The 25,360-nt window shown below is 40.6% G+C and overlaps 2 protein-coding genes across 3 annotated transcripts; one reads left to right on the top strand and one right to left on the bottom strand.

The window, feature by feature from the left end:
• Positions 1-1,395: 1,395 nt before the first annotated feature.
• Positions 1,396-6,235, bottom strand: LOC307245157 (uncharacterized protein). Its single transcript, XM_080020589.1, has 5 exons — positions 6,133-6,235; positions 4,683-4,791; positions 3,610-3,729; positions 3,214-3,292; positions 1,396-2,233 (listed from the first exon to the last, which is right to left on the bottom strand). The coding sequence occupies exons 1-5, from the start codon at positions 6,228-6,230 to the stop codon at positions 2,142-2,144; spliced, it is 498 nt and encodes a 165-aa protein (XP_079876715.1). The 5' UTR covers positions 6,231-6,235; the 3' UTR covers positions 1,396-2,141.
• Positions 6,236-13,037: 6,802 nt separating this feature from the next.
• LOC307245156 (STEAP family member 1B-like) lies at positions 13,038-19,441 on the top strand. 2 transcript variants are annotated; one of them, XM_080020588.1, is made up of 6 exons: positions 13,038-13,204; positions 14,425-14,723; positions 15,158-15,263; positions 16,257-16,392; positions 17,562-17,726; positions 18,861-19,441. In XM_080020588.1, coding segments are annotated over exons 1-6 (897 nt in total). In that variant the 5' UTR covers positions 13,038-13,203; the 3' UTR covers positions 19,051-19,441. The 2 variants fall into 2 exon arrangements, with proteins under 2 accessions (XP_079876714.1, XP_079876713.1); XM_080020587.1 differs by having other exon boundaries at positions 16,257-16,423.
• Positions 19,442-25,360: the final 5,919 nt, after the last annotated feature.

Here is a 25,360-nt window from a genome sequence, read left to right as displayed (position 1 = left end):
CCTCACGTATCAATGATCTGGACCAATGGAGGGTCGGGAGAGGATGATGCATGAAAGAAAAGCTGGAAGAAGAAATAGTTTAACTTCCTTGTTATTGCACATGTAATGACCAAGGGAAAAAGAGAGGACTCTTCTACAGTGATAAACTCTTACCGATCCCATTCATTATTTCATTTTTGTTTTTTTCACAAGTTGAAAAATGTTCACCGCACACCTGAAAAATGATATAGACAACCACCCATTCAACGATATCAGAGTCTGGTGTTGTCGGCCACAGACTCACTGTCTGGGAGCTTGACCGAGATGGCGCCCGAGTGATCCACTTGATTTTTCAACCAGGGCGCCACATTTCTCAGTCATCCGCTTGGACACTTGACACCAGTCCCTTCAGAGGTGCTCCCTCAAGCCGTACCAAGGCGCTCAAGTCATACATAGTGTAAATCACAGTTTATATATCAAAGCTGAAATAGCGTGCAAATTTCTAACGGTGAGCCCCTAAGCACCACTGGTATTAGCAAGATATTGACATTTCAGTCGTCTTGTGAAGCAGGGGAAGGAGCACGAGACGTCATAGCAGTCTTCCAGAAGCCCCTGGATCATAGGGAACCCCTCTTTCGTACCGTCAAAGTGGTCTATAAATACCTTAATGGGTAAGAATGCAATCATTCACGGCGCCATGGAGCGTTAGCAAAGTATTACAATGCGCTTCGACCCCGGCGAAGAGCGGAGGCCGACAGCCGGGCGTGGCAAGCAGCCTGCCAGTCATTGCGGGCCAGCCCTGAAAGACGAGGAGAGGCACCGGAGACTCAGTGGCGCCGCAAACGGCTCCGAGTGATGGATGGGGAAGACCAGCTGAGCATATTGCTCCCTTAATAAAAACTACCTTGCTATCCGCACACAGGCTATGGGTTTTTTATTTTTTTTATTTCAACCTCTCTCCCTCTCCCTTGCTCTCTTTTTGGTCTCTTCCCCCTTCCCTGGATCTGCTCACAATTGCTATATACTTTATATATATATATATATATATATATATATATATATACATTTCTTTTTTTCTTTCTTTTCTTCCAGGAGAGAAAACTGGTTTAGATGTCAGAAAGAACGATGCCCCTCGTCAAACTGTGGCTCACCTCCGAGCTGCGCTGGCAACTATATTTACAGCCTTGTGGCCTCGTGTGATTGTGCGTTTATCTTCTTTATTCCCCTTCTGTTCGCTGCATTTCTGATGTTTTTTGTTGTCTTTTTCTTTCTGCCCAGAACCACCAGAAGAACAATGACACACCTGGAGACTTCTGCCCTTATATCGGCGCAATTTGATTATTTATTGCCCCCCTCTTTGAGGGCAGAAGTGTAAAATATGTCATTAAGCCATTTACTGTAGTTTATTGATTTATTTTTAAGTTGAAAAAAATATTAAAAACATTCAATATTCAACATAAAGCAGAAAAAAAAAATCTGAATTCAAAGGTTCAGAGTGCTGGTTGCAAACAGTGCCATGTCTCCCCCATTGATCATCAGCCTCCACACTGCTCTGTTACATATTGTATGGCTGCATATAGTCCCGAAAAGTCATGGATTTCGATGTCGCTGCGTTTACATGGAATTGTTGTGGACCTCTGACTTTGTTTAAGCTCCATAAGCGGACCTTTAATAAAAACTTGTTTGAGTTACCCTGTGCTAGAGATCTGTCACGCAGGTTAAAGTTCCATCCGCCCAGTTCCCTGCAACCACAGATTAGATGTATAGAATTAAACAGGAACATGAAGAGAGGCGGGGAAAAAAATAGAAATAAAATAATACTACATTTCTTTCCATCAATTTAAACCGTATTGAGATAGCTTTGGCAAAGCAAAGTATTTACAGCAAGTCACACATATGCAAAAGTAGTCGTCAACTCCTCCAATTTAAAAAAAAAATCTGAAACAAATATCAGTTATTGTTAACCTCAATCAGTATTTCAGCAGTGATCCCGCCTCGGGGGTTCAGGGCCATCCTGGGAAATAGGCTCCAAGCTTTTAGTTTGGCACCCGAAACCAAAAGAATGCTTCTGTGTTGACCTCTGACTCCTCTTTGACTCCATTTCTGAAACTCTTAAAATCCACATCCCATCGTTGTGGCAGACGGGGCTGAGTCACCGGGGCCTAGTAGACGGTGCAGTTGGCAGAAGAGCGCTGGGTGCACAGGAAGTTGCTGGTAACCTCTTTGTAGCCACGGGTCTCCGTCAGCCCACTTCCTGTTGATAATAAAAAAAAACAATACATCAGCCGGGATTATGAGCGTCTGTCCTGCCGCTACGACCGCAGCCTTCTGATAAACCCGAGTGCGTGGACGGATTCTAACCCTAACCCTGTGATTTGAACCAATGCAATCGTTTCTGGGGGCAGCATTCTGTTTGCTGCTGCACGCCAAAATAACTTTCAAAAGATAATGGCCATCCACAGCGTCACGTATTTAAAAACTGTTTTTCCGAATACAAGTAGTGGCCACACTATAGGGTTTAGCCAGGACGGGGTTGAGCACACATTTTGTGGATTCTAGCAATGGGGGGGGGGTAGGAGCTGAGACTTAAGCTGTTGTTGTTGCTGCCGGTGCTGCTGTTGTCGTTGTTTTTGCTGTTGTTTTTGTTGTTGTTGCTGCTGCTGGTGTCGATGTTGCTGCTGCTGATGTTGTTGTTGCTGCTGCTGATTTTACTGCCGTTGTAGTTGCTTTTGTTGTTGTTGTTTTTTTGTTGTTTTTTTGTTGTTTTTGTTGTTGTTGCTGCAGCTTTTGTTGTTGCTGTTGTTTCAGGGGCATTTTTTTAAAATGACCAACTATGTTCTTTCTTTGATTGCATTTCTCGGTAAAGCACATTGTGTTGCCCTGGTGTGAAATGAGCTTGATAAATAAAGTGTGACTTGACTTGACTTGACGTGACCCAAGCTTACCTCGAACTAAGCAGATATCGGTTACTCGCTGGAGTGCCAGGCAGTGAGACAGTGAGTTTGTCGGAGAGATTCTGACCAACTCAAATCAAGTGAATGACGATGACGTGAACGACCCTCAAGGCGAGACGCTTCCTTCTGACTTTGCATGTCCTTTGGTATATAGGAGGCATAAACCTCCTCAAATACATACTGTAAATAGCTTAACTGTATTCCGGGAGTTATTGAATCATACGTTGTGTTCAGTATAGGGGGAAAGTGAATAGCTTGACCTTGAATAGTTTGTCCTTACCTTCCATCAGGTTGTAGAGGTTACAGTAGTTGGTGCCGTGGTCCTTAATGGCGTACCAGGTCTCAGATACCGACATGGCCTACACAAAGTGACAGGTGTTTTATTTTATTATAGTTCATTTTTTTTAAGTTGTTGGGCAAATAAAAGGAGAAAGAGAAACTGCAATTCTTCAGTGAACCACTAGGGGGCAGCCGACCCCAGTTTGAAAACCCCAATCGTTTGCAAATCCACATTTAAACCAATTCCAAAAACAATTCAGAAGGTGAATTAAAAAGCAAATCAAAAGATATTTAAATGCTATCCGCCCCGTGTAGGCAACTAGGCTGTGAAATAATGGTAGACATGTGTCCAATCCTTTGGAAAAGGGAAGGGAAGCAAGGGAAGCGTCCAACCCACCGCGACGTGGCACCAGGTGAAGAACAGATAGGACGTCAGCCGGAAATTGATGTCGTCCACGTAGCCCCCGAAGGGAGTGGTGTGCTTGGCCGATATGAAGTGGAGCGAGGCCGACTGCAGCTGTGGAAACACGGCCCGCACCAAGAGGCCTTTCATTGTAATGTTGTTCAAGTAAGTGCGTACGGGCTTTCATCACAATGGAGTTATCTTATTACCGAGCCCCGAAATGACCTTTTCTTTTCTTCCTGATATGATGGAAAACACAGCTCAGACGTGTCCCTGGTGGAATATTGGACGATGTCCACCGGTCATCTTTGCGATTGCAGCAGATTACTGCACAGCAACCCCAGAATACACTTTTCACTTTTTTTTTTTATGTTGTTCCTCAGTTATTTTTGCTCTGTTTAAATACAATATCCACAATGGGAGCAAAGAGGTGTCATAGCCATAGTGTAGTTATGGATATTGGTTAATTAATTAATTGGTTAATCAACATGAATATATGTTTAATTTTGCCTTTTAACAAATTTTCTTAGTAGCTGCAGCAGCACAACTTTGTATATTTATTAATTTTCTATATTCATTGTATTTTAATAGATTTCTATTTCTGCTTTAAATTTTTTTTCCCTATTTGTGTATATTTGGTCATTTTTATTTTTTACTTTATTTTTATTTTTTTTCAGCTTTTTCTTTGTTAACGCGAACTGTCTGTAGAGAGACGCACCAATCCTCACCACGGCAAAATTAAAAAGTAACTTGGCGGAATAAACTCCTTTCCGGTTTCGCATGCTGATCATCCAGCTAACTCCGACCACTTCCTGTGCAGCAGTATTGTTCCGGCACCGGTGCACTATCCAGTACACAGACACTGGGCCAATCTGGCCAAAGTGTCTCACTGTGGATGCCTGGCTTGAGAAGCCTCCTTCCGCCGGTTTTAATAGCATTTCACGCACGCACACACACACACACACACACACACACACACACACACACACACACACACACACACACACACACACACACACACACACACACACACACACACACACACACACACACACACACACACACACCTTGTAAAGACACCGTTGTCCCCCCATGGCACAGCCAGCTCTGGTTTCCCATTTCTTAATCTGTGAAACGAGGGCCGCATTGACAGCGCGGCAGGGGATCCCAAAGTACCTGCGGTGGACAAGCAGCCAGTTACCAACCAACCACTCCAGACGTTTCACAAAGTGTGAAGCGGGTGATGTGCGGGGCCCCCGACAATGTCTTTCACGACGCCACCAGTTTTGAATCTGAACTTTCCAAACCAGGGGCCCGTGAAGGACGCCATTGTAAGTGAAATGGCTCCACCTGCCGGACAAGAGCCGTCGGCGCTTGGGCCTCGGGTTATTTCATTTGCTTTCACGCCTGCATCACTAAGATGAGGTTTGAAGACGCTGCAAAATGACATTTACAAATTGAAAGGGCCGTGCGTCGTATGAGCCCAGCAGGCGTTTTTCAACTGAGAATAAATTGGTGTACGTAAGTCCTTTTCCAACTCTTTTGCCAAGAAGCCATTGCTTATCTATTACCTCAAGCCTCACATGATGCTTGATAAATGGCTTCATTTTTCACGTCGTCAAGGCAAAATAGGGAATACTGACGATCTATTCATGCAGACTATAATACTCATGTTAATATATTTCTATTCATACATTTAAAAGATGATTTATCCAGATGCTCACATATCTCACATGGTTCTTGATAAATGAGTAAAAGTATTTTCATATTTCATATTTCAGCAACAAGGAATTGAAAACACACTTTTTCTGTTAGTTTACTGGCAATCTGGATATACTGTATGTGGAATGTGATTACCATACTGATATTTAAATATTTATATATTATTATTATTATTATTATTATTATTATTATTATTATTATTATTATTATGTTCTTTAAACAAATGCTTCAAAGTGGCATAGAGCAATTAGAATAGAGCAGTTTGGGTCGTCAGTCAACATCATCAGATCCAGCAGGAAGATCATATGATCACATCAACTGTTATTTTGACAAAGTCAGTTACATCATGATCGCTGGACAAAAACAGTTGAAACATCATTTTTATTTTTGTTTTATTCTAATTATGGACAATTATAAAAAAAAGGGTTTTTTTGAAGCATATGCCAGAGTTGGACAAAGTATTTTTTAACAAAAAAGGTTTTGTTGCGGTGAATAGTATTGTAGCGCCCTCCGTCCTTGCAGTTCAACCGGAGGAGGAAATTCAAATAAACGGTGCATAGCAGCAATAAGAAAGTGGGACTGCAATACATTACAATCTCTACTAATACTTTCTTAATTAATACCGGTTACTTTGATAGTTGATCATTTGAGATTAACTGTACAAGTTATACTTTCCCCAGACAATTTCTGCCTTCACTTGAACAAATTAGGGGTTGAGGAAACCCCTGATACAAAGCCAGGTATTATTTATCCAATATGACAATACTACAGTACAAGCACAACCAACAAGCCTACCACTGTACTTTGCACTGAGCGTGGAAGGGCCCGGAGCTGCACACATCCAAGGCGGCGAGGGTCAGGGCGACAGCGAGGAGCCGACCTGCGAGACGCATGACGCTCATCGAGCGACGCAGAAAATAAAAATACAGGCAACTGAACGACGGCCCAAGCCGTGCGTTACGATGAGGAAGAAAACAACCGGCTTTCAAGATGGGGAGCCGGGAGAGGGACCGGGGGGCAGGGGGAGGCGATCACAGGATGCTCACGTGCCTTTCCGAAAGGGATTCGTCCTAAATTAAATTAACCACTGAAAGAGAAGCTAAAAGGGTTTGTCTGCGGGGGCTGCTTCACGCTGTGTCCCAAATGCCAAACTAACACGCTATGACATGAGTACGTGAGTGAGTGAGAATGTGGGAAACCGTGGTAATGCTGAGGTCGTTTGCAAAAAGGCGACAGGGTGACGCACTTACATCCGGTGAAATATTGTGTGTTCTAAGCCAAAGTGTAGATGGATTCCTTGCTGCATTTGGTCCATCATTCAGGTTTTTTGCTTTATTTTCATATATTTTCCTTTCATAATGCAGTTGTTTTGACGATATTTCCCATCGGATGCTGGGCTACTGCGCCGAAAAATAGTATTGCGGTGTTGTGCCAGTGCGGTGGTATTGAATTTTCATAAAACATTCATTTTAAAAGGTGTTTTTCAGCATTTATCTCTCATGTTTTTGGATTGCAGCAAAGACGGAAAGTGCACGTACAGGCCCATGTCCTCCCAACGCCCCTTCTATCTTCAACACTGCTGTTCTAATCGGTCTCAGGTGCCAATTTACACATGGTTTTCTTCTAACTAACTATCTACTACTAGCTAACTAACTATCTACTACTAACTAACTAACTAACTATCTACAGTAACTAACAATCTATCTACTACTATCTAACTAACCATCAAACTAACGTCTGTCTAAGTACGTCAACACACGTCGACATCCAAGCCACTGGAGATGCATCGTCTGCAGCAAGCCCCACATGTCCGTTCATTTGACTGGTTTTCAAAAGTCTTCCAGGGTCAGTTCTCATCTGTTGTAAACCTCATGTGAAAAATCAAACGTGGACCTTCATGTACGAACTCTGACAGATGGAAGCGCTTGTAATGTAAACTTTAATTCAAGCTAATTTATGGAACTGCATTTTTATCCCAAATTTCAGAATGTTATTTTACAGTCATTTTTTTCATGAGACTTAGACAAATGTTTTTTTTTTTAATGTAATTTTGGTTCTGTATATGTGTATATATATATATAAAAAGTCACATATTAAAATACATAAATTATATATATAAAATGTAAAACTTTGTTTGGCTCATGAATCTGATTTTTGAGTTAAGTTTATTCCACTGAATTTGAAAATATATGTGCACACATAAATATGTACACACATAAAAAATATGTACACAAATGTAATATATGTACACAAATAACATATATGTACACACATAAATATGTACACACATAAAATATATGTACACACATAAAATATGTGTACACACATAGTGCACAATACGCTTCATGCAACAGGAAAACAAATGATCAGTCGCCCCAATCTCACTGTCACAAACACTAGATCGTTATGTCATTAAATATCCATAAATATTAAGCTGCGTTTATTTTATTTAGTGGCTTCTGCGACAAACTGGGTCCTATTGGAACCTACTAGAGCCCCAAGCTGGGGCGGGAGAAAAGCACTAAAAAGTACTACAACTACCAAGAGCACTGAAAAGTACTACAACTACCAAGAGCACTGAAAAGTACTACAACTACCAAGAGCACTGAAAAGTACTACAACTACCAAGAGCACTGAAAAGTACTACAACTACCAAGAGCACTAAACAGTACTACAACTACCAAGAGCACTAAACAGTACTACAACTACCAAGAGCACTAAAAAGTACTACAACTATCAAGAGCACTAAACAGTACTACAACTACCAAGAGCACTAAAAAGTACTACAACTATCAAGAGCACTAAACAGTACTACAACTATCAAGAGCACTAAACAGTACTACAACTACCAAGAGCACTGAAAAGTACTACAACTACCAAGAGCACTGAAAAGTACTACAACTACCAAGAGCACTAAACAGTACTACAACTACCAAGAGCACTGAAAAGTACTACAACTACCAAGAGCACTAAACAGTACTACAACTACCAAGAGCACTGAAAAGTACTACAACTACCAAGAGCACTAAACAGTACTACAACTACCAAGAGCACTGAAAAGTACTACAACTACCAAGAGCACTAAAAAGTACTACAACTACCAAGAGCACTAAACAGTACTACAACTACCAAGAGCACTAAACAGTACTACAACTACCAAGAGCACTGAAAAGTACTACAACTACCAAGAGCACTGAAAAGTACTACAACTACCAAGAGCACTAAAAAGTACTACAACTACCAAGAGCACTAAAAAGTACTACAACTACCAAGAGCACTGAAAAGTAATACAACTACCAAGAGCACTAAAAAGTACAACTACCAAGAGCACTAAAAAGTACTACAACTACCAAGAGCACTAAAAAGTACTACAACTACCAAGAGCACTGAAAAGTACTACAACTACCAAGAGCACTGAAAAGTACTACAACTACCAAGAGCACTAAAAAGTACTACAACTACCAAGAGCACTAAACAGTACTACAACTACCTAGAGCACTGAAAAGTACTACAACTACCAAGAGCACTGAAAAGTACTACAACTACCAAGAGCACTAAACAGTACTACAACTACCAAGAGCACTGAAAAGTACTACAACTACCAAGAGCACTAAAAAGTACTACAACTACCAAGAGCACTGAAAAGTACTACAACTACCAAGAGCACTGAAAAGTACTACAACTACCAAGAGCACTAAACAGTACTACAACTACCAAGAGCACTAAAAAGTACTACAACTACCAAGAGCACTAAAAAGTACTACAACTACCAAGAGCACTGAAAAGTACTACAACTACCAAGAGCACTAAACAGTACTACAACTACCAAGAGCACTGAAACCACTAAAAAGTACTACAACTACAAAGAGCACTGAAACCACTAAAAAGTACTACAACTACTAAGAGCACTGAAACCACTAAAAAGTACTACAACTACCAAGAGCACTGAAACCACTAAAAAGTACTACAACTACTAAAAGCACTGAAACCACTAAAAAGTACTACAACTATTAAGAGCACTGAAACCACTAAAAAGTACTACAACTACCAAGAGCACTGAAACCACTAAAAAGTACTACAACTACCAAGAGCACTAAACTGTACTACAACTACCAAGAGCACTGAAACCACTAAAAAGTACTACAACTACAAAGAGCACTGAAACCACTAAAAAGTACTACAACTACTAAGAGCACTGAAACCACTAAAAAGTACTACAACTTCTGAGCACTGAAACCACTAAAAAGTACTACAACTACTAAAAGCACTGAAACCACTAAAAAGTACTACAACTACCAAGAGCACTGAAACTACTAAAAAGTACTACAACTACTAAAAGCACTAAACAGTACTACAACTACCAAGAGCACTGAAACCGCTAAAAAGTACTACAACTACTAAGAGCACTGAAACCACTAAAAAGTACTCAAACTACCAAGAGCACTGAAACAACTAAAAAGTACTACAACTACTAAGAGCACTGAAACCACTAAAAAGTACTACAACTACTAAGAGCACTGAAACCACTAAAAAGTACTACAACTACTTAGAGCACTGAAACCACTAAAAAGTACTACAACTACTAAAAGCACTGAAACCACTAAAAAGTACTACAACTACTAAGAGCATGAAACCACTAAAAAGTACTATAACTACTAAAAGCACTAACAAGTACTACAACTACTAAGAGCACTGAAACCACTAAAAAGTACTACAACTACTAAGAGCACTGAAACCACTAACAAGTACTACAACTACCACGAGCACTGAAACCACTAAAAAGTACTACAACTACTAAAAGCACTGAAAACACTAAAAAGTACTACAACTACTAAGAGCACTGAAACCACTAAAAAGTACTACAACTACCAAGAGCACTGAAACCACTAAAAAGTACTACAACTACTAAAAGCACTAAACAGTACTACAACTACCAAGAGCACTGAAACCACTAAAACGTACTACAACTACCAAGAGCACTAAAAAGTACTACAACTACCAAGAGCACTGAAAAGTACTACAACTACCAAGAGCACTAAACAGTACTACAACTACCAAGAGCACTGAAACCACTAAAAAGTACTACAACTACAAAGAGCACTGAAACCACTAAAAAGTACTACAACTACTAAGAGCACTGAAACCACTAAAAAGTACTACAACTACCAAGAGCACTGAAACCACTAAAAAGTACTACAACTACTAAAAGCACTGAAACCACTAAAAAGTACTACAACTATTAAGAGCACTGAAACCACTAAAAAGTACTACAACTACCAAGAGCACTGAAACCACTAAAAAGTACTACAACTACAAAGAGCACTGAAACCACTAAAAAGTACTACAACTACCAAGAGCACTAAACTGTACTACAACTACCAAGAGCACTGAAACCACTAAAAAGTACTACAACTACAAAGAGCACTGAAACCACTAAAAAGTACTACAACTACAAAGAGCACTGAAACCACTAAAAAGTACTACAACTACTAAGAGCACTGAAACCACTAAAAAGTACTACAACTTCTGAGCACTGAAACCACTAAAAAGTACTACAACTACTAAAAGCACTGAAACCACTAAAAAGTACTACAACTACCAAGAGCACTGAAACTACTAAAAAGTACTACAACTACTAAAAGCACTAAACAGTACTACAACTACCAAGAGCACTGAAACCACTAAAAAGTACTACAACTACTAAGAGCACTGAAACCACTAAAAAGTACTCAAACTACCAAGAGCACTGAAACAACTAAAAAGTACTACAACTACAAAGAGCACTGAAACCACTAAAAAGTACTACAACTACTAAGAGCACTGAAACCACTAAAAAGTACTACAACTACTAAGAGCACTGAAACCACTAAAAAGTACTACAACTACTAAAAGCACTGAAACCACTAAAAAGTACTACAACTACTAAGAGCATGAAACCACTAAAAAGTACTATAACTACTAAAAGCACTAACAAGTACTACAACTACTAAGAGCACTGAAACCACTAAAAAGTACTACAACTACTAAGAGCACTGAAACCACTAACAAGTACTACAACTACCACGAGCACTGAAACCACTAAAAAGTACTACAACTACTAAAAGCACTGAAAACACTAAAAAGTACTACAACTACTAAGAGCACTGAAACCACTAAAAAGTACTACAACTACCAAGAGCACTGAAACCACTAAAAAGTACTACAACTACTAAAAGCACTAAACAGTACTACAACTACCAAGAGCACTGAAACCACTAAAAAGTACTACAACTACTAAGAGCACTGAAACCACTAAAAAGTACTCAAACTACCAAGAGCACTGAAACCACTAACAAGTACTACAACTACTAAGATCACTGAAACCACTAAAAAGTACTAAAACTACTAAGAGCACTGAAACCACTAAAAAGTACTACAACTACTAAGAGCACTGAAACCACTAAAAAGTACTACAACTACTAAGAGCACTGAAACCACTAACAAGTACTACAACTACCAAGAGCACTGAAACCACTAACAAGTACTACAACTACTAAGAGCACTGAAACCACTAAAAAGTACTACAACTACTAAAAGCACTATAAAGTACTACAATTACTAAGAGCACTGAAACAACTAACAAGTACTACAAGTACCAAGAGCACTGAAACCACTAACAAGTACTACAACTACTAAGAGCACTGAAACCACTAAAAAGTACTACAACTACTAAAAGCACTATAAAGTACTACAACTACTAAGAGCACTGAAACCACTAAAAAGTACTATAAATACTAAAAGCACTATAAAGTACTACAACTACTAAGAGCACTGAAACCACTAAAAAGTACTATAAATTCTAAAAGCACTATAAAGTACTACAACTACTAAGAGCACTGAAACCACTAAAAAGTACTATAAATTCTAAAAGCACTATAAAGTACTACAACTACTAAGAGCACTGAAACCACTAAAAAGTACTACAACTACTAAAAGCACTAAAAATTACTACAACTACTTAGAGCACTGAAACCACTAAAAAGTACTAAAATTACTAAAACCACTAAAAAGTACTACAACTACTTAAAGTACCACAGCTACTTAAAGCACCACAGCTACTTAGAGTACCACAGCTACTTAGAGTACCACAGCTACTTTAAGCACCACACCTACTTTGAGTACCACACCTACTTAGAGCACCACACCTACTTTGAGTACCACACCTACTTAAAGTACCACAGCTACTTAGAGCACCACAGCTACTTAAAGCACCACAGCTACTTAGAGTACCACAGCTACCTAAAGTACCACAGCTACTTAAAGTACCACAGCTACTTAGAGTACCACAGCTACTTAGAGTACCACAGCTATCTAAAGTACCACAGCTACTTAAAGTACCACAGCTACTTAAAGTACCACAGCTACTTAGAGTACCACAGCTACTTAAAGTACCACAGCTACTTAAAGTACCACAGCTACTTAGAGTACCACAGCTACTTAGAGTACCACAGCTACTTAGAGTACCACACCTACTTAAAGTACCGCTACACTCGTCCGATCGGAAGAGGAAAGTGGGCGTGCTCTACCGCGGCGCCTCCCCGATTGGTCGGCTCCCCCCCTCCAGGCAGCCGCCCATTGGTCGGCGCGGGGCTCCGGGGGCGGGTCCGGACGCAGCGCCGTGGCCGGGGGCCGGAGCGTGCGGCGCGGGGCCGGAGCGAGCGACCCCCGCGTCTCTCTGCCACGCGTGCCCGCCTCTTGTTTGTTTGTTTGTTTGTTTGTTTTTTTTTTTTCCGTTTGTCTCGTTGTTTTGTTTTTTTTTGGGACTCCGCGTCATTCGTCTTTGCGGGTCGATTGGCCTCCGCGCAGAGGATGATCTAAACGCCTGCCAGTAAGTCACACGTAGATCCGGGTGCGGCGTTAGGTGAGGTTGGCTGTGCGTGTTTGCTGTGTGGTCGTTCCTACAATTTTGTGAAGAATGTTTCTGGTGAGAATCCCGACGTTTAATGATGGTTCCTGTAACATTCTTATAGTCTTACTATAGAAAACACCATGGGATCTTATTGAATGTTTTGTGATACTTCCTGTGATATTGGAAAGAATATTTCTATAGGATTCTGTATAATGTTTTATGACAGTTCCTATAATATTCTGAGGAATATTTCTTTAGAAAATTCTATGGGATCCTGTTTAACGTTTCATGTTCCTGTAATTAATCTAAAGAACATTTATATGTAAAGAAAAATCCTATAGGATTCTATATAATGTTTAATGGTAGTTCCTGTAATATTCTAAAGAATATTCATATGGAAAATCCTATAGGAACCTATATATTGTTCAATGATAGTTCCAATTATGTTAAAAACTTGAGAGTATTTCCGCAGGTAATACTAGGATCCCATAGAATGCTCCTATAGAATTATGATTCTATAGAAAACCCAATAGGATCCATTAGTAATTCTGAAGTACCATGGGGCTGTGATGATCTGCTGCCATAGTGAGGTTTGTTTCGGGGCTTCCAACTTCTTACAGCCACGAAGAGGATCCCTTCAAAAGACAAACGTTCGTTGAACATTTTCTTACTTCTCAGAGACCTTCACAGGAACAACGAACCTTTCTTCTAATTTAATTACGTGTGTGAAAGTGAAACTCCCTTTAGGGGCGAGGCAAAAATAAAAGAAGGAAAAAGTGTCATCTAGACCAAAGAAATGTCCCTTTCTGCCAAAAATCATGACTCTGTGGCCCTTGGAAACTGACCAACTAATCCTCTGGATTAATACCTTCAAACCCTGGGAATTAGACCTGGGTTCTGTCTAAATGCCTACCCTGCTCTTGAGTGCTTTGCATTCCTGAGCTCGGGGTTGGCAGGCCGGCTCCAAAGCCAAGCAAAACCGCACTGTACCGTCAAGCCTCATAATTAAAAGCCAAGAGCATCATCACGATGCGCTCATGGATACTGCATATAGGACCGTGTCCGCTGTTTGGTTTTTTTAACCTTGAGATAAGCCTTGAGTTTATGTACACTTTTTTCGCCGCCTTGTTTCCTTTTGAGTCGGCGGAGGCCCACGTTGTACCTCAGCCTCCGTCACCTGTTACCTGTTGCCTTGGCAGTGATGGAGACAGGGCGGGGAGCATCGGAGAGACGTCCCCTCGGCCCGGATTGCTCGGGGGCCGCAGAGCGGGACTGTCGAGAAAAGGCTGAGACTGCCGCCGGCCCACCGCCGGCCCCCCTGGACCTAGAGGGGTCCGGGGCTCCTGGCGGCGTGGCTTCGGAGGAGATGCCTCTCTTCCCGCAGTGGATCCTTCCACTGAGAGCGATGGCCGTCCTCCTGGTGGGGACCTTCCTCTACACCTTCCTGCGGGATGTGGTTCAGCCCCTGGTTTCGGAGAGCAAGAATAACTTTTACAAGGTAACGCCACCATATTTTATAGCTAGACAAGCGTGATGGGCGGTTTTTGCGTTGTATAGTAGTTGTACCCGTCACATGCTCTCACACAGCCGGGAGGAAGGAGGGGTCCTGAGTTGACCTCGGGGGGCCAGATAAGCCAGCTGGGGTGTGCCGTTCTGTGTGAATTCCTCCCATGTTCTGGACCCTTTTCTCCATGTTCGTGTGGGTTTGACATGGATTTTAGGTACAAGCCCCTCGCGTTGCCTTGAGTGGATCCTGGTGTTTGAATACTGATAACGCATTGCTTGTTAATTGCCATTTGTTGTTGTTGTAAAGTTGATGGATTTATTTATATTTCCATCAAATTTCACCTTAACGTTCAATTGTTAATGTTTCAAGCGTAACACCAAATTGTAGATTCCATTTTTTTTAAACGGTTTGTGGCCTTCTGTAAGGTGCCCATCCTGGTGGTGAACAAGGCTCTGCCCTGGACGTCCATCACCCTGCTGGCTCTAGTCTACCTGCCGGGGCAGCTGGCTGCCTTGTTGCAGCTCTGCAGAGGTACAGCACAGACTGGAAGCCGCTCTCCCTAAGCGGAAATCGGTTTGTCATAAAAAAAAAATTCTAAATCAAAGCATCTTTTTCGATTAACTGTCTGTGTAGTCATTTCCTGAAGTGCATTAGCCAACTAGTGTAAAGAATTCTGTTCAAAGGTTATGTAAGACTTCAACTTATACTGACAGTCCTTATCCCTATCGGAGCAGGTGAAACGAGTATTAAAAAATGGACACAGACGCTGCTTTGCAAAGAGACAATTTGAAGCCTCGAATTTGGCCTTACGCTCATTGCCATCACGGAAGGACGGGAAAAAAACAAAAACAAAGACACGCGTGATGTGAAAGCGAAAGACGCGGAGTAGCGGCAGAGACCCACGATGAAAATGGCCGACAGCTCTAAAGAGAATTCAGGGAGACTGTGCGCCACTCCACCGTCCCCAAGACGCCGCCCGTTGGTGTCAAAAGAGCACAAACCGAAGCCTCGAATTTGGCTTTGCGCTCGCTGCCGTCTTGGCAGGGTGGAGTCGATACCTTAGGGATTTGCAGAGGAAGGAGGGAAGACGGCCACCTCGCTCGCGCGCGAACGAAAGGCCTGTTAAATATGGCAACTGAACCCTCAGATATACCTCGCTGAGCCTTCGTATCCCCGTTTATGGAACAATACGCTTCCAAATCACGACCGCGGCGCCCGAAGCTGAGCTGCGGTTTGGAGCCCTGCTGCACCGGCCCGAACACCCGGCCGGAGTTATTGCAGCTCGCTTCACGCAGAATGGTTTCCTAAGTTGCTATTCGGGAGGGCTTTGGTCAGTACATGAGCGTTTTGAGTGTCCTCTTCCACCCGCGCACGCCAGAAGCATCAGGATGACATGCGGTCAAGTATCGTCAACGCACAGAGCGCTGGACGGAAGCGGCGACGCAGTACACGTACGTGGTACAGTAGGTAGCGCGACCATTTTGAATGCGCCGCCCTTCTCATGTAGCGCGCTCCCGCTTCCAGGTACGAAGTACGGCCCCTTCCCACGGTGGCTGGAGAGGTGGCTCGGCGCGAGGAAGCAGCTCGGCCTGCTCTCCTTCTGCCTGGCCGGCCTGCACGCCGTCTACAGCCTCTGCTACCCCATGAGGAGGTCCTACAGGTACAAACTGCTCAACTGGGCGTACCAGCAGGTACGTGGGCAGGCGGCTGCTCGGCATGCGGGGAAGTGAGCAGCCCCCTTTATCGGGACCTTACTAATCCAAACTTAACCAGTTCGACCGACCGGTTTTCATTTCCCTTTCCCTGCCGGCTGCGTAGGTCGGTCGGTTGCTTGGCAATGGAGGCCTCAGAGCACAAAAGAATGTCGAGGCTATTGTCAAGTGTCTGTCGAAAGCTTTCTGGCTCCCTCTTCAAGGAGAGGTTTGCTGTTTCTCCACCCGGTCCTCATTCAAATGTGTGTTTCCGTCATGTATATATGTTGTGTCTACTGTGGAGCTCAATGTTAAACGGGGTATATTTTGCAGGACTGGAATTTGGGTACCTCTTTAAATCACAGGCTCTCTTTACGCAGCAATACCTGAGTAATTGCATGACATTAAATGTTTTCCTTAACGTCTACTGTTGCCCTAATATACAATTACAAGTTTAAGAGGGTTATGGGTGAATCCCGCCCTTCTCTGTGTGAGTCCGGATAAAAATCATCTCCGTGGGAGTCCGTGCTCTGAGGAATGATGGTGTTCCTTCAAAGACGACCCAAATCTGAAATTAGTATAATATTTATGTCTTTATTAAACGCATTTTTCTTGCTCGTTTACTTGGCTTGTTTGCTCTGGGTTTTTATGGTCACTAATTGATTGCTTTCTATGAATGCAAAGCAATTTGAATTCCATTTTGTGTGTGAAGGGTGCCATACAAACAGGGCCGGGCTCTCAGCATGGGCGACGTAGGCATCATGTGTTTTTATTTCAGATGTAGGTTATTTTATTTTACTCTGTTTCCTTATGGAACGAAACAAGCACCGTGCGTAATTGGGACACTTTCTCCGTCAGTCCCCCCCATCTAGAGCGGCAAAATGGCTAGAGCCGGCCCTGTACACACTTACAAATGAAAGTTATTATATTATTATTTTGGGATTGTATGGCCTAATAGTCACCAGAAGTCATTGGAAATTATTTCTGCGACTTTCAAACGAAAGATCAGAATTCAGGGCTCGGCTCTGTTAATCTACGGTCTTTCTTTCAAACTGCCTCATGGGAATACAGCTTTATGTTCATGGATGTTCGTCAAAATGTTAACTTTCCACCGCTCGTACTTTTTTTTTTTTTTAAGGTTCAGCAGGACAAGGAAGACGCCTGGGTGTCGGATGACGTCTGGCGGATGGAAATCTACGTATCGCTGGGCATCCTGGGCCTGTGCCTGCTGGCCGTCGTGGCGGTCTCCTCTCTGCCGTCCGTCTCCGACAGCCTCACCTGGAGGGAGTTCACCTGCATTCAGGTACTTCGCTCAAAATGAACGCCTTCAGCAGTCCTCTGCAGCTCAGCGGAATGTGCAAATACAAGTTTATGTTTTTCGTTTCACGCAAAACTAAATCTAAAATAAAAATTCACATAATGTAACCCAATTGCTTTACATTGAGAGAAGGCAAGCAATTAGTGACAATAAAGTCAAAGCAAACAAGTCAAGTAAACAAGCAAGAAAAATTCATTTAATAAAGATATATAAATATTATACTCATTTCAGATGTGGGTCATCTTTGAAGGAACACTATCATTCCTCACACAACCCTCTTATAATTGTATATCAAGCCAACAGTACACATTAATATAATAATAATAATAATAATAATAATAATAATAATAATTACTACAAAAGATGTTTATGCTTTGCAATTACTCAGACATTTCTGTGTTATTCAACAGTTATACATGATGGAAATCCACATTTTACTAAGGACTGGATTGAAAAAAACCAAACCTATCCTTGAAGAGGGATCAATAAAGTTTCCCGTACACGCTTGACAATAAACTAATAAGACATTATAAATATATCATCGGCCAGGCTTAAAATTCAGCACAAACTGTTTTTAACAAAAAAATCTACGAGGTCCCTTCCCTGTCCAAGTTTACTTATTCCGACAGTCCAGGAGAAGGTCTTTACATCTGCTTTAATTCGTTTTTAGTTTTTTTTCGTTTTGCACTCAACTAGAGAAGAAAGATCGAAGAAGGTTTGCTGGGAGGTTAGGGACCTTAAGACTGTAATTTAGAGAAATATTAATTAATAATATAAGGAGCCTTCCACGCCACAAATAGGGGAGTGTTTGAAGGAACAGACTGTTGAGTTGAAATAATATTTTTGCAATAGTAAGTTGAACTATCATAATGTTTCAGCGAGGGTTATGTGCTAGGGTCTCATATGATTCATTTACTTAGGTTTTACTGTCAAATATTGAATTATCTTAAAAAAACATTACAAATATTATAATATAATACTGTATTACAATATCACTCTATTACGATACAGTATCACAGCAAAGGAAAGAAGAAAGGGTAGAGTGGAGCAGACAAGAATCTACAAGCTTCATGACACGCTACCCTCCGTAAATTAAAATATCCGTCTCCACGCTCTCAGAGGTCTCTGGGCTACGGTGCCCTGCTGCTGTGCACGGGCCACGCCCTGGTCTACGGCTGGAGGAAATGGGCGGAGCCCCGGCAGTACGTGTGGTGCACTCCGCCCTCCTTCATCCTGGCGTCGCTCCCTCCGCTGGGCGTCCTCCTGCTCAGGGCCGCCCTGCTGCTGCCCTGCTGCCGCCGGAGGCTGAGGAGGATCCGCCGAGGCTGGGAGAGTCGAGTCCCCCCGGAGCCAACAAACCGATCGCTGTTTGTACATGAATGACACTCGAGGATCATGGCTGCAGCGAGGCCGGGAAGAACTAACCCACAACATAGATAATAATACAAGATAATATACATACATAGAATTCCCATGGGTGGCAGCTTTGATTGCAAGAGATAACAAACACACTGCAAAAGCCCTCACGCAAACATGAAAATGAATATAGTTTTTACCTATTTATATTAAATGCATTTAGCTGGTTTGCTTTTTATTGTTACTATTTGATGACCTTCTACTAATGTAAAGTGCTTTAAGTTGCATGTTGTGGATGATAAGGGCTACACAAATAAAGGTTGTTTTTATTATTATTATTATTACCAACACGTTGCTTTTCAATGGATAATGGGCACCGATATGAAGAGGAACCCTAACACCGTTTTTACACCAAAATGAGCCTGGGTTGTTTTTTTTCAAACGTGGGCGAACCCACTAAAAATAGGCGATTGACGCCATTCCCATCGCAGAGTAGACGAGTGTGCCTTTCTTTTTGGGTGTCATGATTTCATCACAGCCGATCGGAGCTGGAGCCGATAAATACCTATACCTGCAGTATATACCTATAATACTATTGCAGAGTCATTTGTCCTGGGAATGAAACCCGGGTGTGACCTTTTCCATTAATGACAAATGACATTTGTTAGCAGGTCTTACCGGGTCTTTGGCGCAGTGGAAAATGAGTTTGTTTATTAAACCCTTGCTGTAGTGGATTTGTTACTATGAAGGACATTTTTTAAATGAAGAGACTATATGCTCACCTAAAAGGCCGCACAATGCCACGAACGCTACACTTTGTCTTCATAAAACGACCTGTACTGTTGAACGGAGAGCGAAGAAAAATCAACAGATCCTGACTCATTCCGCTTGGATGTCTGCCCTTGGAGAGAAGACAAAGAGGAAGTGTTACTGTAAAGGCATGTCTAGGGATTAATACTGTAGGAAAGTGTAAGTACTCTATGTCCATGTCATTAACTGTATACGGATCCCTTTGTCCGATTTGGGTTGGAATGAGTCTCTAAAGCTCTCATTAAAATGTATTAACATTCGTATCATCACCTAAATGACCAAAACCTTATTACATTATAAGTCATTGAAATGACATTGGCCATGAGCATTGGTCCACTGCTATTAGGCCAATCTAAAGGCATAGATGTTCAGGCGTACTTTACTTTTGAGCCAAACTTGACGTAGGATTTAGCCTAGAATCCTATAGTATGGAACACCATTTTAGTCTTAGTATTAAATACTATACTTTAGTATTAAATAAATAAATAAATACATGAATATACAGATTAAATAAATAAATAAAATAAATCCTGAAATTAATTAATAAAGTGAGAAATATATACATACAAAGGACGTTTTTCAAGAGACTACTTTTAATAACTTCAAAGGACGGTGGAGGGCCAGTTTCATGGAATCGTAACCCATCGGAAAACTTAATCCACAGAAAGGCCTCACCACTAAAATAACGTCACTAGGTCATTGTTGCCCCATACGGCATCAAACGGTCAAGCTTTCGTAACCACGTCATTATTGCCCCACGCGACACCAAAGGTCCCATGGGGTCAAAAAAAAGACTGCAGCTCTATTTCCACCGACAACAGGGTGAGTTATAACAATGACAAGGTTTGGTTTAGAGGCGAACATAGACGCTTGTTTTAAAGAAACTTAACGTGCATGCAGCTTCCTACAGCTAAGCGTAGCGGGCTTAAAATGAAAAGGAAGAGGGGGTTAAATACTGACAAGTCCTTCCATAATAAGTCAAATTCCAAATTAATGTTAATGTCCAACTAATGTTGGCTGTATAACCTTACAGGCAGTTCATCTACAGTATTTAACTGAGTTCTTCAATTGTAGATTGTAAGCACAAGAAGTGCAATAAAGTACAAATTAAAAGTAACATGTATTACGTTTGTGAAATAACATGTATTTATTGCGTTTGTGATATAAAATAATTACAACGTTGGTTTATTCTTGTTCTAGATGCAGAAAAATAGCCAAAAGTCTAAGGCAATAAAAAAGCAATTGTCAAAACATCCAGCCTCATGTAGGTCAGTCACACTGTTCTAAAATAAATCATTAAAGAAAAATACTGTGGGGAAAAAACTATGAAACACAAATCGAAAAAAAAGGCGGGAAAAAAATGAAACATTAAGAACTATTAAAATTATATCCATGAAAAAAAGTTAATGTAGATGAGAAGACTTTAAATATAACTGTTGATTCCCCATACGTATCGGTATTAAGAGGCTCATTTCATCAGGATGATTCACAGTTTGTGAGACTCCAGGAACAAGCCGTGTGCATCTATCAGTTTAACAGCAGTGCTTTAAGACAAGATAAGAGAATGTTTGCACATGCACACGAAATGACTTGGACAATGTTTTGATTAAAGGAACTAATCTTTATTGGAATATGAAAAAGCCTGGAATAAGATGATGTTCCAGGAAGAGATTATATTGCAATAACAGAATTGCCAAGAAGACAAATTATCTTTAATACAACGTTCCAAATAACGTGTCCTGAGCTGATTACTGGCTGCATTGGTGTAGATCACTGTGACTCTACTTTGTATAATATAGCTTTGCCAATGGGTAGAGCAATTCACTGTTAAATAATGATGATGCATGTTTATTAACTATTTATGATCATACATGTGCCATTATCAAGCTGGTAATACGTGTGCAATAATCAGCCGTTGTTTATAATCTACGGAGAACACAGTCATTCTACCGAGATCAGACGTCCACGTCGCAAATAGTGAAACTGACATGAAACTCCCGGCGGAGGAACCGTTAGAACTGTTAGCGACACAATTACATCCCCTAGTTGGACAAACAAACACGTATGCATCAAGGTTTCAACACTGACGATGAAGACAACACTTGCCAAGGTTGTGATAGATTCCAACTCAAGGATAAATACAACTGGAACATTAGTGGCCCTTAGAAATGACGAGTGACGCAATGCAACCCAACCCGAATGTTGCAGTAACTATTACAATGTCTGTCATTGATGGGAATTGTATTCATTACGTTGCTATGTTACGTAACCATGACCATATAAACTTGTGTGTGTAACAATACATCTAAATCTATGCAATCACATATCAGCACACAGTGTTAGTTCCCACGGACAGCACGCACTGTGAACTACCTCAAGAGATAAACTGTCCACTGCTTCCACCGTCACAGAGTTTGCCCTATCTGGAACACGTACGAATCGGCGGCGCAAAACTGACCATATATTCTCTGGCTCCCCAAAATAAACTGTTGATCCCAGAGAGCTGCTCTTAAGCCCATCTCTGGTCCAACCCTTGTACAACCGGCTCTTGTACAAGACGATAAATTCACTTTGAGACCAAAAACCTTTTCCTCTTTGTTGTTAATTAGAAAACAGGGCATTCAGCAAAATAGTTTTTCTAACAAACCTGGTCCATCCTTGATTTTCTTCCAGGGAGACCAGAAAGTGCAAAAAACCTCTGCCTCTTTTTTCCCCAATAAAAGGGTTTTGGAAATAGGGAGGCAAACAATAATTCTCATCTAAAATAATTCTCGCTATAAAACAATTAAATGAAATAGTTAACTAGGCTGTTGTACTGACAAGCTAAACTCTCCGCTCGTACTGGTCAGGGACCTGGGGAAAAGTACCTGGGGTACTTAGGAAAAGTACCTGGGGTACTTAGGAAGGTAAAGGTGATCATAGTCCTGGAGACTTCGCCTTATCTTAAAGAAAATCCGTCTGGGACTGAGGGAAGACACGAGGGACAGCGAAGATAGGATAGATAACCTTGGGTAACAGAAAAATCACGAGAAACGATCTCAAAGTTAGATCTCAAATTTATGCATGAGAAAGACAAAAGAAATTCAAAATACTATTATACACCATTACCTGGTAAAATACAAAATGAGCCACTTAACGACAGATATTTCAGCCATCCAGCTTCCATTTCTGACAGGTGGCAACTTCCCTGTCACCTACACCAACAACAATATGGTGACTAATATTACGAAAGCTTGATTGTTGAATGATGGTTTTGTTCAGATGTTTTGGAAAACTATTTAATAAAACAATTATCTGACCCGTCTGGTCATCTATTCTCCAAATTTCCCAATGCACTCTATTTTACAAATTATAAAGGGTTTGACTTAAAGATGTTCAACGGGTCAAACATTTACATTTGAAGAATTGGAAATTTTGTAATTAGTGTCGATAAAAAATATGTGTTTTACAGAACCTCAAGAACCTGGAGAACTTAAGATAGCCATAATGTAAAAGACAACTGTTATGGCCGGACAATTAAACATTTGTCCAATACGACAAAATTGGGTCAGAATTGGGCAGAATTTGTGTATTTTGATCCCAAATTACATCTGCAAAATGTAATACTTAACTAACACGACTAAAATGGAACCAGTGTATCGCTGCCTGCAGCTTTATTTTTATTATTATTATTATTATTATTTTTACGACCAATATTATCAGCATTATTATCAGTATAATAATAATAATAATTCTTATAATAATTCTGAAAATATTGGTAGTAATAATAGTAATAATAATAATAATTATTATTATTATTATATTATTATTTTTATTTTTATTGTTATTATTATTATTATTATTATTATTATTGTTTTTATTATTATTATTATTATTATTATTTTTTTTTTTTATTATTATTATTATTATTATTATTGTTATTATTAGTATTATTGTTATTATTATTAATACATTTCCTGGAGTTCAGCTGCCCTGTTCAGCCCTGCTTTCCGAGAACTCATAACTCTCATATTTTCTCATTGTTTTCGACTTGTTTTTCAAGTCTTCCGGCATTCGTGTCAGGTTGGAAAAATATATCGAGCAATTCATTCATAGAGCAAAGCTGGTTTTGCAACTGCGAGTCAACAAATTAATTCAGTTTGGGGCCTCGATGAAAGGATCTTTGAGTCAGGCTGGACTTGAACTCGTTTTCTTCAGCTCTTTATTGCTTACCAAAGGCCACATGCTCTGGTGGGGTCAACCACAAAGGGCACTTGGATGGCCAAAGTTGCTTCCACAAATAAACGCCCTTGTGATGACTTCTTTCTTTTTCGGGTCCCCATGATTTGCTGCTGCTTTACACGTGACGTGGTCACACCCAAATATCACAGGAATTAAGTTTGACCGTGTGGATCCATAGGAATTTAGTTAATGGTTCAAGTTCAAATTCAAGAGATTATTTATCACATTACATTATACATACGGTCATACATACTATATGCATAGGAAGTAAAAATAAAATAGAAATGCAGATAAGCCATTGTAGAGTTTTGGCTCGTGGTAAAATGTATGCATGGCTCCAGTTGTGACTGTCCCATGCATGTCCCAATACATGTTTAGCTTCAGTATGAGCCAATGATTGTAACAAAAATGAAAAACCAGCTAAATGAGTTTACCTGACGTTTACCTTGGTATTAGCCTTGTATTTTTTTCTGGTTTAATATAAAGTATGGCCAAAGAAAAGAATGAGCCATACGGGTTGAAGGAGTTGGTGGGGCGGGCTTTTCCTCATTCAAAAGAATAACCTTAATGAATAATATTAATAATCCAAATGAATATTCTGTTGCATGTTGGATAGTCTGATTCTAACATGGTCCCTTCCACGTGTTTCCTCGATGAAATCCCCTCATTTAATCACCATCGTTTTCAGACGTGTCAAAAACCACGTGACGAGGTGCACTAGAGTAAATGCGGGAACATTTTGCGGCTGTATCTGGTGGAATTTAGAAACAGCACGGCACCTGAATTTCAGGTGGCTCCAATGGTTCGATTTGATTGTTTCTAGCCTCTCGTGTAAGTCGCTTTGGACAAAGCGTCTGCTACTGTAAATGGATAAATGTAAATGTAAAATAGATTTTAAAAATAACATGTTTTAAATGTATATATATATATACATTATACATATATAATTCATCCAATATATATATATATAGTATTATTAATAATATTCCATCCATTATTATATATCCCTGACTTGTGTATATATATTGTATATATATAGGACTTTTTTTTTCAATATATTGGATTTTTTTAATATAGCTTGGGTTTAAATCACATGGAAGAGAATGAGAGATACTGTTTTATGGGAGTGAATACGCCGAGCAATATATTTCTCAACATCACAGTTGCGCTTTTGATGGGCGCCTTGTGCCATATTCTGATTCTGAAGTCACTGACACCCTCCAGTCGTATTT

The sequence above is a fragment of the Zeus faber genome, assembly GCF_960531495.2.
Source record: "Zeus faber genome assembly, chromosome: 19".
In the NCBI taxonomy this organism is placed as follows: Eukaryota; Metazoa; Chordata; class Actinopteri; order Zeiformes; family Zeidae; genus Zeus; species Zeus faber.
This window is presented reverse-complemented; position numbering and strand designations above follow the sequence as displayed.

Excerpts from the sequence above, each read along its gene's own strand:
- LOC307245157 (XM_080020589.1), bottom strand. The coding sequence starts at position 6,230 with ATGCGTCTCGCAGGTCGGCTCCTCGCTGTCGCCCTGACCCTCGCCGCC. Across the intron at positions 4,792-6,132 it reads GCTCAGTGCAAAGTACAGTG|GTACTTTGGGATCCCCTGCC; the intron begins GTAGGCTTGTTG and ends TGTCCACCGCAG. Across the intron at positions 2,234-3,213 it reads CCTCTACAACCTGATGGAAG|GAAGTGGGCTGACGGAGACC; the intron begins GTAAGGACAAAC and ends TATTATCAACAG.
- LOC307245156 (XM_080020587.1), top strand. Across the intron at positions 15,264-16,256 it reads CTTGTTGCAGCTCTGCAGAG|GTACGAAGTACGGCCCCTTC; the intron begins GTACAGCACAGA and ends TCCCGCTTCCAG. Across the intron at positions 17,727-18,860 it reads GGGAGTTCACCTGCATTCAG|AGGTCTCTGGGCTACGGTGC; the intron begins GTACTTCGCTCA and ends CCACGCTCTCAG.